This window comes from Macrobrachium rosenbergii, chromosome 2, assembly GCF_040412425.1.
Source record: "Macrobrachium rosenbergii isolate ZJJX-2024 chromosome 2, ASM4041242v1, whole genome shotgun sequence".
NCBI classification, from domain to species: Eukaryota; Metazoa; Arthropoda; class Malacostraca; order Decapoda; family Palaemonidae; genus Macrobrachium; species Macrobrachium rosenbergii.
This window is the reverse complement of record NC_089742.1, coordinates 61,776,280-61,789,492: the sequence shown is the minus strand read 5'-3', so window position 1 is coordinate 61,789,492 and position 13,213 is coordinate 61,776,280. Positions and strand designations below refer to the sequence as shown.

Sequence of the window (13,213 nt, the reverse complement as noted above, 5' to 3'; positions counted from 1 at the left end):
CTTACATGTCTGGTTGCTTATTAGGCAATGCTTCTAATAGGGATTTTATTATAATTTTCATGTTACTTAATGAAATTAATTACATTAGTTAATTTTTCATTTAGCTATCTTTTTCTACAAGGTATATTACTTTACCCGACTTAAATGGTTGCTATGTAATCACAGTCAGGTTTTACATTGATCAGTCAAAAAAAATTTCAATTTAGAGCTATTCTTTGAAAATCATATGACAGTTTATAGAGAAAACTTCACAAATTATGATATTACATTATTCTTATTTAGTTTAACCAGCACTGTTAAAGGTTTTTTCCCAAAATGAGAGGTGACAATTATAGCAAGATAAAGTTCAAGAAGTTGGACTTGGTAGGTGACAGATGACTATAGGGACTAGATGAGGAGTAAAAGAAAGAATATAATGTAACTGAGGACTTAATGGGTGCTATGAAGAAACTTTAGTACCCTCTACAGTGAGCTGCACAAGGCGCACTGTAGGCGTGAAAGAAACAAATTCTTACGATCCATGATAAACAATGATGTTTAGGTCTGTCCAATTTTCAAACTCTCGCTGCCAATTGGGAATAGTGGATAAGGGTGCAATAATCAGGTACGGTCCACGAATGCCAAATTTATGACATGCATCCACAAATGACAGCGATTGGATGGTCTTGCCAAGACCCATTTCATCAGCAAGGATACAATTACGCCTGAAATAAGGAGGACACAATTTAGGTTACTCTTGCACATTTAGACAATATAAAATGTGTTATCTGATCAAATATCACTAGAAGTAGTCCACCCAAACAAATTAATCACAGTAAGTACATCAATTTTTTATATCTTTCATTGCAGTTTCTTTCAAGAAATAGAAAAATATTTTTAATATAAAATTCAGTCACGAGAGAGAGAGAAACTTACGAATTATAATATGAAAAGTTCAACCAATTCAAGCCTTCCAACTGGTATTCTCTTAATGAATTGTTATTTTTATAAATTGGAGACTCTTCCAATTTTTTCCATTCAGATGGTTTTGGCCTCTTCTTTGGTTTCCATTCACTTTTTGGTGGTGGATCCTTGTAATTCAGGAAGGCCTCAATCTAGATAAATAAAAATAACTGCATATAATATACACCAATTACCAACTATCACAGTCAAATACTCAAATAGGAAAAATGCTATAATTTGATTCATACCTACATATCATTTACATTACCTCACATTTGAGGTCATAAAAATCTGAAGATGATAATCCCCCTGCTGCCTAGATAGCCAGGTACCTCCTTGGTCCTGGGTTACAGGTGGTAAAGAGCCTTCATTTTATCATGATAAGTTTGCTGACATTGCAACATTATTAGTATACAACTGTTATATAAAATCCCATTAATAATTAGCCTAATTCCAAGTTAAATTAATCCAACCATAATTACTCAAGTTAAAATACGAATAATTCTACTGTGTATCTCCACCCAGCAGTCCACTGTCCAACTGTAACATCTGTCACTCTTTTGCATAGCTCCAAACACATCAGACATGCAGTGCATAACAAGCCTAAAACAAGCTCTTCCCTGTTTTTGTACTTTTTATCATAATCTTTTTTGTATTGTTTCTCATGTTCACAAATATATTCCTTTCCTAACTAACTGAATTTAGGGTTTGCTTCAGTCAATGTTATATCATCATGTTGCCAATGCATCCCTATTGAGTATTTGCTATTTCTCTTTTGATACTCAGAAGGTCTGCAATTCTTTTTGCACTTCCTTGGGTTGTATATTGTAACTCGGCCCTTATCCTAGATTTTCATTACTATTCCAATATTCAGTTTATGAGCATTTTTAGCTTTGTGTTCTTTACAAGTCTATGATAATGAACTACGGCCTCTGGATGAATTTTCAGTGGATATTCTTTCTATGGTAAAGGTTGCATTGCACTTGGGATTGCATCTTCAAATTCATTCCTACTTTTTCATGACTTTGGTTATGTGAATTGATGCCTTATACAGTATTACTGTTACGATTCTCCTGGTGCTGATGGTAACCTTTGGGACAAAATCATATCTTTACTCATGCCTTCCTAACTACAAGCTTTGCCTTTCAGGAGATATTCTTTTATACATTCCTTTTGAATAATACCTATTATTTTTGTTTTTGTTTTGCTTACATTAACATTTACCTTGAACTGTTCGTCTGTATATTTATTACTATGGTTTTTATTATGCTTCTGTTGCACTTCCCCAAGCTTATACCATCATTCAAAGAATGTCTTTGTGTAAGGACTGTTTTTTCTGCACAGCGGTGCAATGTGTTTAGAGCAGTGCATGACTGTTGGAGACTAGTCTTTCCCATCAGTCGCTCAGCAGCCATGTCAGTACCTTTCGACTCTTGCAAAGGATGCTGTCTTCTCTCCTATAAAGGTAGTGCATGATTTTCCCTTCAACATCTCATCCCATCACTATGATGTCTCCCTTGCCTTACACTCTTCCTGTTGCCACCAGGAGCAAGGTCCAGGCTTTTCATCTGCTGTTTATTTCTCTTGGTGCTGAGGTATTGGAGAGAGTGATAGCAGCTTCTCAGCCGAGCTAACAAGCTTTCAATACCCAAAAAGGATGACATGGGAACAGCATGGACATGTTTCTATCTTACATCCTTAAAGATCCACTTATACCTCATAAAATTCACTGATTATGATGTGAGACAGACCTTTCTCTGAAAAGGGGAGCTGGTTTGCTCAAACAGAACAGATGAAGGTGGGTGATTGTTCCTGTCTGGGTGTAGGTGGTGGTCTGAAGGTTGGTGCACCAAAGATGGTCATTACAGATCTTGCAAGGTCATAACTCCTAATAAGAAGGATTGAGGCTCTGCCTAGAAAGTGTACCATCCTTGTGCCATTGGGTGCCACATTCGACAATTTGGTCTTATATACCAAAAGAGAAACCCATTCTTATCAGTTGGTATCGCCCAGGAATTCATGCTGCAAGAACATCTCCATCAGAGTAAATGAAGTTGTAGTTCTCCTAGAAATATCTTCTGCCAGAGAGGAACAGTGATGAGCCTCTTGTGCTAACATGGATACAATTAAATTGGTCTCTATAATCTAAAACACTATGTTAGCAAGTGTCACTGGGACAATTTAGCCTCTAGGAAGCAGGTACAAGTGGCAGGAGAAATGATCTAAACTGCAGCAAGGCTATAAAGCAAATGAGTTGCCCTTGGCATAACATCAGTAAACACAGCAAAGATGCTGGCTTGAATGCAACAGATCTGGGAATGGCTGATGCAACAGCAACAGCAGCATCAGTGGAAGCGATAATCAATAAGTTCATAGAGCATGAACAGTTAGATTAGCACCATGTGTCATCACTCAGAAATCAGTGGAATAGGCACATATAATTAGCAGGAGGCCCTGCCACAAAATACCAACAGCAGGAGCAGTAGTTTAAACACATTAAAGAGGTAGGCAGTGCGGAGGGAGTGGGCACAACAGGCAACATCAAGAGCAGCCAATACCACCAGTAAAGTACATAAAACAAAACATCCCGCCTGTCATAGACACAAACAAGGCAATAACCAGGCTTTCGACAATCTTGAACTATGCCACAAGTTGTTATCCAAAAGCTGTGCAAGAACTGTCAGCCATAGGTAGCTCATGCACCTTAAGGATGGTGAAAGAGGAGCAGTAATAGGACAGCAAGCAGAAGCAACAGGTTTGGGAGTAACCGATACCACGTGGACTGTCCATTCACCAGGTTAGCAGCCAGCTGGGGAATGGGCAAGATGAATGGCAGTCTTCAGATTTACATTAACCACTTAAAAGTTTACAACCAAACTGTAGCCAAAAAAATTAACCAAAAAAACCATGGGTTATTTATACAGGAACTGACAAATTCTAAATTTCCACTGATACAACCTACAGGAAAATGATAAAAACTTCACACCAAACCAGGAGAGTAAAGATTGGTATTAAAAAACTTGAAAATTATGCATAGAAAGAATACAGCTGTTTCGTGGTAATTGACTGTCATCCTAATCCAAAAGGCCCATTACTTACAAATTTTGTGTCTCTATCAACTTGGTATACAATAAGCGTTTCTTTACCTCATTTTTTTACAAGTTACATTCCACTCAATTAAAATTAACACCATAACAATCAACTTTCCATAAAATATCTCTAAAATGCAATGTCTTGAATGCATGAGCAGGCATCTAACAGAAATGAGCAGCTAGATTTGATATCCTCGTTATAAACAGTTTTATTCAAACGAGGTATAAACGTTGGGTTATACTGTGCTAAGGAAATTTTTGCTTTTAACCACAAGAAATATCTGCTACACATAAAAAAAAGCTTCATATAAAAATCCCATAGTGCATTTAAAGAGTACACTTTTGTTAAGCAAAGCATGACCAACATTACCTTAAGAGGTTCTCAATACCATTGTATACATTCTACTGGATCTAAGATACAGAAGACTACACTTTCAAGGAGACTAAAACCAACAATTACCATACAATATTTATGAAACTTACTTTTAGAGGATCCACATCATCTTCCAATTCCCAAGTGGAATCTTCATAAGGCAACGACTTCCATTTCACCAAATAGTGTTTAATTTCCTTTTCCGTTGTGGGATCTGTTGTCTCAGACAAGTCCAGAATACGGTCTACCTCTGTGTAGTCAGGATTAAAGGCTTCTTCTTCTAACTGTCGCAAGGTGTTATTAGAAATAGGTAAAATTAGGTGGCATTTTATACCAACCCCCACAAATCTCCTTAAAAATCAAATATAACATACAAATAAGAAAAATTCTGAGAGCAGAACAACAATGCATCAGTAGTATTTGTTTTAATTGATTACAAATATTTTAATAATAAACAAGATTACCAAGGATGACCGTTCTGGCTAGAGCTACATAAATAATAAATACTAATAATAACTTTGAACCAACCACATTTACGGTAAGCTATGAAAATATTTAAACTGGACCAATGAGGTTAAAGCTCCTAGCTTTTGCAGGCATGGTTAGAAAGGTTTGTCATTATAATTGGAATACAATTACATTTTATCTAACCAAGTATGGGTTACAAAAAAGTATTAACTGGATAACCTGAACATTTTCCTGAAGGAAGCCAGCCAATATCTGAATGAAAGAAATTGTAAAGTGGCAAATGGTAGTTTATATCTAGTCAACAAAACACATTACAAAACATACTGCATTACATTTTATTGAATAAAATAAAAACTGACTCTAAGAACCGTTTTCAATTGATCAAGACAGTAAAATCACTAAAGCAAGCCAGTAGCTTTGAAGGCTTTGTCGAAAAACAGTGTAATGCGCTAGCCAACACTCAGGCTGCTCTAACTTCGGATTCTGGTATCTCAGTACAACTTCACACGATTACGTGTGTTAATATCTGGATGAATCGAATTCTGGCAGTTTTTTCCAGGGACAGCAAAAAAAAAAAAAAATGATTTTTATCAAGTCAATGATAAGTATTTTTAAAGCAAAAATCATTTACAAGGGCTTTGTACCTTATTAATTGCCTTCATTTTGAAAAGGGTAAAAATAAAGTCACAAAGAACAGATTTTTTGATGAATAAAATTAAGTATACGACATTTATTCCTGGTGTAAATATTATGATCGATCACAAAGTTTTTATCCAAACCTGGCTGGCACCATTGAGGGATTTGTCTCTTATTCTAGAAGGTAACTGATAGGCAATGTCCTTTACTGTAAACTGTGTGCTGCTCAACACTTTCTTTGGCAAATCCATAATTAATTCAAATATATTACATATATCACATATACCACAGTTGTAAAATGATTTTTGGGTATCTTTAAGTAGCGTCCAAGACTTCTTTAACACAAGAAACAGACAGCCAGAGCTATCTGTCTGCACTCCAAGTTCTCTTCATATTTGATCACTGACATCTATCAATGAATCTAAGATGGACTTCTAGTGTAGGGCCAAACTGGGTTAGACACAGGAAATTGCAACTTTAGATATACCAAGAGTGTTTAACAGTTACCAATTTTTCCAATAACTAGTATGAGCAGCTGGTTAATGAAACTTTTCTGGAACTTACTGTAGTATTCCTTGGATCTTTGCAGAGTTTACTTAGAGTAATAATTATGGCGCTGTGGTACGGTTTGGGATATAAAATTTTGTCGAGCATATTTGTCAAGTATCATAATTTTCATATACCTTATGGTTTTTCAAAGTTCAGTGTATTTAGCTCTGCTTCTCTTTTAATTTTGCAAAACATTAATTTAAGATTATTTCTCCTAATTATTTTGCAGAGTTTATTTGCTAGTAAAATATCTATTTTTGTATCATTAATACTTTCCTGCTGTTAGGCAGTATTTGCCTTGGAGGACAAGATACAATAACTACAGATTTAATTAATAAATGTAACAGATGGAAAAAAATACTCACAAAGTCCATCACATTTTGGCTATTTGCTCTCTTCTGCTTAAATCTCTTTATTTTCCCACTAATACGTTTATCGCCTTTTAAAAGCTCCTCTTCTGTTCTCCATTCACAGTGTAGATACGAAAATGATCTATACTTGACATAAAACTCGTCAACATCAATTTTCTTTGGTGGTCCTTTTTGCTTAGGCTTTTCTTCTTCTCCTGAGGAAATACCAAAAGATCTCAAACACACTGTTTATGTACAATACCATCAGTTATGACAGGTAACTTTAAACCTGTGCAACTGTAAAATCCTTTAAAACTAAAATTCTGGTTCAATTTTATACAGTGACACCTTGGTACCTGTAAGCTTCAGAGCTGGTCAAATTCAGCACTCAACGTATTTTCAATAGATAAAATTGTTTTGGTACTTAAGCTGATTAATTGGCACTCAACGTGCTCATACATATTTATCTCAAGACGCTGTGATGCATTACCTCTTTCACACCAAACAAACAGTGCAGCATTAGTCACAGAGTAGTTCTCATTGCAGAATCCCTCCGAGTCCATTCTAACCTTATTTGTAATTTTTTTTTTTTTTTTTTTTGTGCATACAGTACATTATGGTTCTGGGGCAATTTTATTTTTCAGTAAGATATACTAGGCTACGCTTACTATGTTTGTCACATTGTCAGTTCCACAGATAATGCATGTTACATCTAAGTTAAGTGTTTGACTAATTAATAGGCCTAAAAGCAATTGTTCGGTAGATTAAATGCAAATTGTCATTCAATTAATCAGGTTTGCCAAACTTATGGTATGTCTAATAGTTAATTACTATTTCTTCTAAATAAAAACCATTTACTATGTATATAAACCACTTGCATAAACAGCCAAATCGAGGATCTGAAGTTGGTGTATGTCAGTTACCTTAACTATCGGAATGTTTATGAGTTGCATTACAGCCATAAACAACCAAACAAGAAACAGCTGTTTTGCTATGAACAACTGAGTCAGATAACAACAGCTGTTCTGCTTGCATTTCAACCATCATATGATAGCAAACAATTACTGTAGTTATGTTACAAATGGCATCAAGTTGAATAGGAATGATATATTTTTACATTACTAAACCCTTATTCCCTAAGGAGAAAGATTGGCACAGAACTATACCGCTAAATTTAAGCTACATGTTGTAGCTGAAGCTGAAATACAATGTCCAAGCTGTTAATGACTATAAATTATCATGCACCGTCAACATCAATAACTTCTGTAAACTTCTATATACCATCAAACTCGACCATACATAATTGGGGAGAACAGTATTTTAATCAAAACTGGGCATGAAAGAACACATTTTACTGTTGTTTCCTCTCCGATAAAAGATATTTACATAAAGCTCGTATCATGATGAAATCAAGTGAAAATAGCAAATAGAATTTGTTGATTTTTTTTTTTACACAAGAAACATGCCCCAAATGCCATCTATTAACGAAAAAAAAAAAAACTAAATTTAGTTTACAACAAGACATAATTAAGTCATATTTTGACTTAAAAACACTTCGTATAATGAAAAATAACCTTGTCCCATATAATTAGAGTATATATCTAGAGATTCATTTATGCTAACTAAAGCAAGAAAATTCTCTCTAAATGTGTAATTAAATATGGCAAAATAAATTTACCACGTAATCACCCACTGCTGATTTCTGAACCAAAACACTGATCGCTGGGTTTGTATTTTATAATACCATAATTTGAGAATACATACAATGTCATTGGATACAGTGAAGTAAAGCATAATTTTTTAAAAGATCCATGGAAAAGATGTATACTCATTATGTTTGTATTTTATAATACGATACTAAAGTGAATATTATATATGCTAATTTTATGTCTTGCGTATGATGTGACCCCCTTAAATTTAGCTTCAAAATTAGATCTTCAAAAGTCACATAATACATGAGTATATACGGTACTCTTTAAAACTCAAATTTGCTGCTTTATTATCCCCCTCACTTTGAGTATTTAGTTACATGTAGCCATCAACACCCTGACACCGTTCAAGTGTGCCGACGACAGACCGAATCTTGGGGAGCACCCCTTACAGTACACGTTTGATTCTTGTTTGTGTTATTCAAAATCTTTTTGTACTGAATTATTATAAGTCAATTTGCATTGAACCTCCAGAATTAGCTGATATTAATAATTACTACAATGTATATATATATAGTATACTGTATAATGTAGGCTAGGCTACCATATATGTATAGATGGTACTGAATTTCCTAGTGTAGGCTAGGCTAAATTCAGGATACATTTTTTCCAACATACTATGGGGTTTTTGGAACCTAACCCTATTGTAAGTAGGACATTACCTGTATAGAATTTAGGTCAAATGCCAAGTGCTGGGACCTGTGAGGTCATTCAGCACTGAAAAGGAAACTGAGAATAGAAAGATTTGAAAGGTGTAACAGGAGAAAAACCTTGCAGTTGCACTATGAAACAACTGTTAGGAGAGGGTGGACAGTAAGATGGAAGAAAGAGAATTTAGTTAGTTAGTTATAAATGATTTGTTTAACCAGACCTCTGAACTCTTTTAGGGTTCTTCTCGGGCTGGGAAACGGAAGAAAGAGAATATGAGTGGAGATACAGTAAAAGGCACGAAAGAGGATGCAGCTAGGGGCTGAATGAATGCAGCAGAAAATCTCAAGTGATGCCTACAGCGCACCGCGTGAGGTGCACTGATGGCACTAACCCCCTACGGGGAGAAGGGAGAAAAAGATCTTAAGAAATAACAACACTGAATATGAGCTGCAGTTGAAAAAAAAAAAAAACACCTTGCAAAAAGCACCTGCATTGATGAAGTGTATGGGTATTGCAAATGTATAAAAGAAAGGCACATATTTAATTTATAAGATGTTTTTGTATAGCAAGCATTCCTTATGTTTAAAGAACTGTTGTGGACGTCTCATAGAAGTGACGCCACAGGACGAAAATGGCGGGAGGAGAAAAATGTAAACAAACAGGATGGAGTGTTAAAAACATTTAGAGAGCTCTCTCTGAAGGTTACAATGGTTGTTGTAAGTCTGTTTGTGGTTTTGTTGTCGTAAGCTGGATTTTAGAGTAAAAAGAGAATAATTTAAGGATAGTTAGGCTAAGTCAAAAGCAACATCCGGAACTGATGGAATTGATACTTAGTGATTTAAAATTTACTGCATACAAGTAAAGGTAAGCTGCATTTTTAAACAATCCTTGATAATCAGCTAATGTTTTTGAGAATATAAACAAAACCAGAATGCAAGTGGCTCACAAGTGCCCTGTTCATATCTTATTATATATGACAATAATACATAAATACAATATAATTGCATAAATTAAGTCAAACATCACTTTCATTAAAGTTAACATTACTTTAAATACTAGTGTACTATTTGACTTTAGCAAATGGTTACTATCAGTGTAAGAGCATAATCAGGGCAAACAGTTAACACACCTTTTGTAGCTCAAGTATGGTGCATTCTCCTAAAATTTTATTAAAAATTGTTTCAAAAACTCACAATACAAAAATGTGTTTAAAAACACAGCAAATATCAAAGTCTCAGAGAGAGACTATAAATGATATATTTAGTTGATGTTAGAGAGAGAGAGAGGAGAGAGAGAGAGAGAGAGAGAGAGAGAGAGAGAGAGAGAGAGAGAGAGAGAGAGAGAGAGAGAGAGAGAGAGAGAGAGAGAGATATATGAGGTCTTCAACATAAGTATGAAAGTTCTTGTTGATATGGATAAATGAAAAGTAGTGAGCGGTTGGTAGTGTTAATAAGGCCATGATCTGTGAGAAAACTAAAGGTAAAATGAAGTAATTTCACAAAATATTTGTGCTTAATCTTATTATTTTCCTTATTTACAACTATGTTGTAAAAGTAAAATACAAGCCAATCATTGCATAAAATTGGATTTTCTGGGATAGTCTGGTAGGAATTAATTCATTTTACATTATTCTTTACGGGACAAATTTCTTTATTACTTGTGCCTTCTATAACCAATTAACGATGAGTACCGAGGTATCAATATACAAGATAAACAAGTGGTGTGAGGAATACATATTTTAAGCTCCGAGGCCATACTTTAAGAAATGAAGGGTAAAATCTCTTGGGTGGCAAAAAAATAAATAAATAAATAAAAATTAAGACCAGAAAGTCTTTTAGGTAAGTATACAAAACATCTAAACAATAAAGGTGGGCCAGGATACTGCAATGGTAATGTATTTGGAATTTTACAATAATATATTTCCTTGACTGCTTTCCATCTTAGGTCTAAGTAATAACTTTTGTCTTGTTCTTTATTAAATGTTATTTATTTTCTCACCCTTCTTATACTTTTCATGATATTTCCTCTACATTATGGTAAAGTCACAGATACTTATCATCTACTACTAAAAACACTAACAGTGAAAGGCCACCTACCTTCTACTTTTTCTTCCTCTTCAGTATCACTCTCCACTTCTCTCTGTCCTGTCCTCATGCTAAGAATAATCTGAACCACCATAGTATCTTCACTGTTGGGATCCTTAAATTAAAAAGAAAAATAACATAGTGCATTTATCCCTTCCTATTAAAAAAAAATGACCAAATGAAATACATTGAATAAATAGTCTCATTCCAATACACAACCATATTTTTCTTTCAACGTACAGTAATACAGTGCAAACAGCACACCATTAAAACAAACTTGTGTCCTAATTTTAAATATTGTACATTTTTAGTAAAATCTAAATTAAAAGCAACTCTCACCACATATATAAAGTTGGGCTTAATAAGGTTACTTTCTCCATCCTCTGGAAGACCCTGCGCTGCTGCTGTATCAGATCCATTTTGTGAGTCCCCAGCTGCACTGACGGGGCCAGGAGTTGCATTGCCATTCTTTATAAGTAAGTTTTCATCATCAGACAGGTTGAGGTCTAATTCATCAACATACTTCTTCCTGGATGTGTTACGACCTGACCTTCTCTTATTTGCATCATCCTCCTCACGGGCAGAAGAGTCACCTTTGCCACCTACTTCCATGTCTGAGTAATCTGATTCAGAGCCATGTCGTTTCTTTTTAGGTTTAAATTTCAAGGACAATCTGAAAAATAAGACAATCCTGGTTAAATACACTAAACAATGTCAGAAGCATATAATAAAGGCTTGACAGTGTTCAACAAGAAAACGACAAATTACACATACTAAATTATCTAGTTTTGTAAATATCAAACATTGCACTAGCACCAAAAAATAAATAATTCTGGGTACTGTAAAACCAATTAAAGAAACACTGTTAAGCTGCTTGAATATTTTAATTTAGTAGACTGATACTCAATAATTAATAAAACTTTCCCTGCTCAAGTGAAAGGTTTTATCAGACACTTTCACAAATTTTATCAAGGAAACTTTATCTGAACACATGACAACCTTTGACAATTAAAGTATATGAAAAGACTTCATAAATACACATACTTCATACGAAGGAGGGCTTCATACAGTTGTGGAAAAACAAGTTCAAAAGTTTCAAAATGCCTGTAATTGTTATAAAAGTTTATCTTACACAAAAAACCACACACAATATGAATACAGTAAACATCCCCGTATTCGCGGGGGATGCGTACCACAACCCCCCCTCCCCGCCAATAGCTAAAACCAGCGAATACTTAGAACCCTTCTAAAAACACTTAGAACTGCCTATTTTGATAGTTCAAACACACACAAAACAAACTAAAAATGCTTATACAGGTATTAACCTAATTACGATGCAGCTAGATTCAAAAGAAGAGAGAAAAGAAAAAAAAAATTGTTGGAAATAATGTAAGAAATACCAAAGCGTATCTCAAACATAGCCTAGCCTACACTAGGGTATTCAGTACCATGCATACATATATGGTAACCTAGCCTACACTATAAAATATACTCTACATACATGGTATAGTAATTATTAATATCAGCTAATTCTGGAGGTTCATGCAAAATGACTTATGATAATTCAATACAAAGAGAATTGGATAACAAACAAGAATTAGCTTAGCCTACACTATGGTATATTGTATACATACACGGTAGCGTAGTCTACATTATACTCTACTCTATATTCACATATTGTATTATACAAACATCAACATAACGAATATGCATCTTTTCCATGGATCTTTTAAAATATTATGCCTTAATTCACTGTATCCAATAATATTGTATATATTCTTATACTGCTTTTGTATATAAATTACGATCAATGTTTTGCTTTGGAAATATTTCGTGAGTTTATTTTGTATTTTAATTCAGTTCTGGAGCGCTTTTCTTGCTTCTACTTAGCGTAAAATCTTTAGAGTATAGATATTTATTTATAAGGACAAAAGTTATTTTGTCACTGATGTTTTAAAGTTGAAATATAAAGTAAAAATCGTCTACATTAAATTAATTTATCTATTATTTTTAGATTAGATGATGGCGATGGCGTTTAGGCATTTGTTTTATGTAAAAAATTCAAGATTCCGTCATTTTCACCTGATTTCATGCATAATACCCGAGCTTTATGTATTTATCGTTTATCGAAAGGTAAAACAGCAGTATGTGTTCTTTCATACCCAGTAGTTTTTGATTAAAATACTTTCTCTCCCATTTTAATTCGATCAAGTTTCATCCACGATAATTTACAGTATAGTCATTACTTGCTTGAACATTGTTTTCTCAGCTTTCGCTGCAACTTGGCTTAAATTTAGCACTATATTTCCTTGGCGATCTTTTATCCATGCGAATAAAGGTATAATGATTCTACATAGCG

General features: G+C 34.3%; 1 protein-coding gene across 14 annotated transcripts in view; it reads right to left on the bottom strand.

The window, feature by feature from the left end:
* The window catches only part of kis (kismet), a 154,507-nt gene that overhangs the window by 43,279 nt on the left and 98,015 nt on the right, over positions 1-13,213 (bottom strand). For all 14 annotated transcript variants that reach the window (XM_067119586.1, XM_067119623.1, XM_067119536.1 and 11 more), the window contains 6 exons: positions 11,194-11,527; positions 10,867-10,969; positions 6,426-6,625; positions 4,518-4,691; positions 916-1,094; positions 516-704 (listed from right to left, as the gene is read on the bottom strand). In XM_067119586.1, the coding sequence (XP_066975687.1) occupies positions 516-704; positions 916-1,094; positions 4,518-4,691; positions 6,426-6,625; positions 10,867-10,969; positions 11,194-11,527 (1,179 nt within the window). The remainder of the gene's footprint in view (positions 1-515; positions 705-915; positions 1,095-4,517; positions 4,692-6,425; positions 6,626-10,866; positions 10,970-11,193; positions 11,528-13,213) is intronic.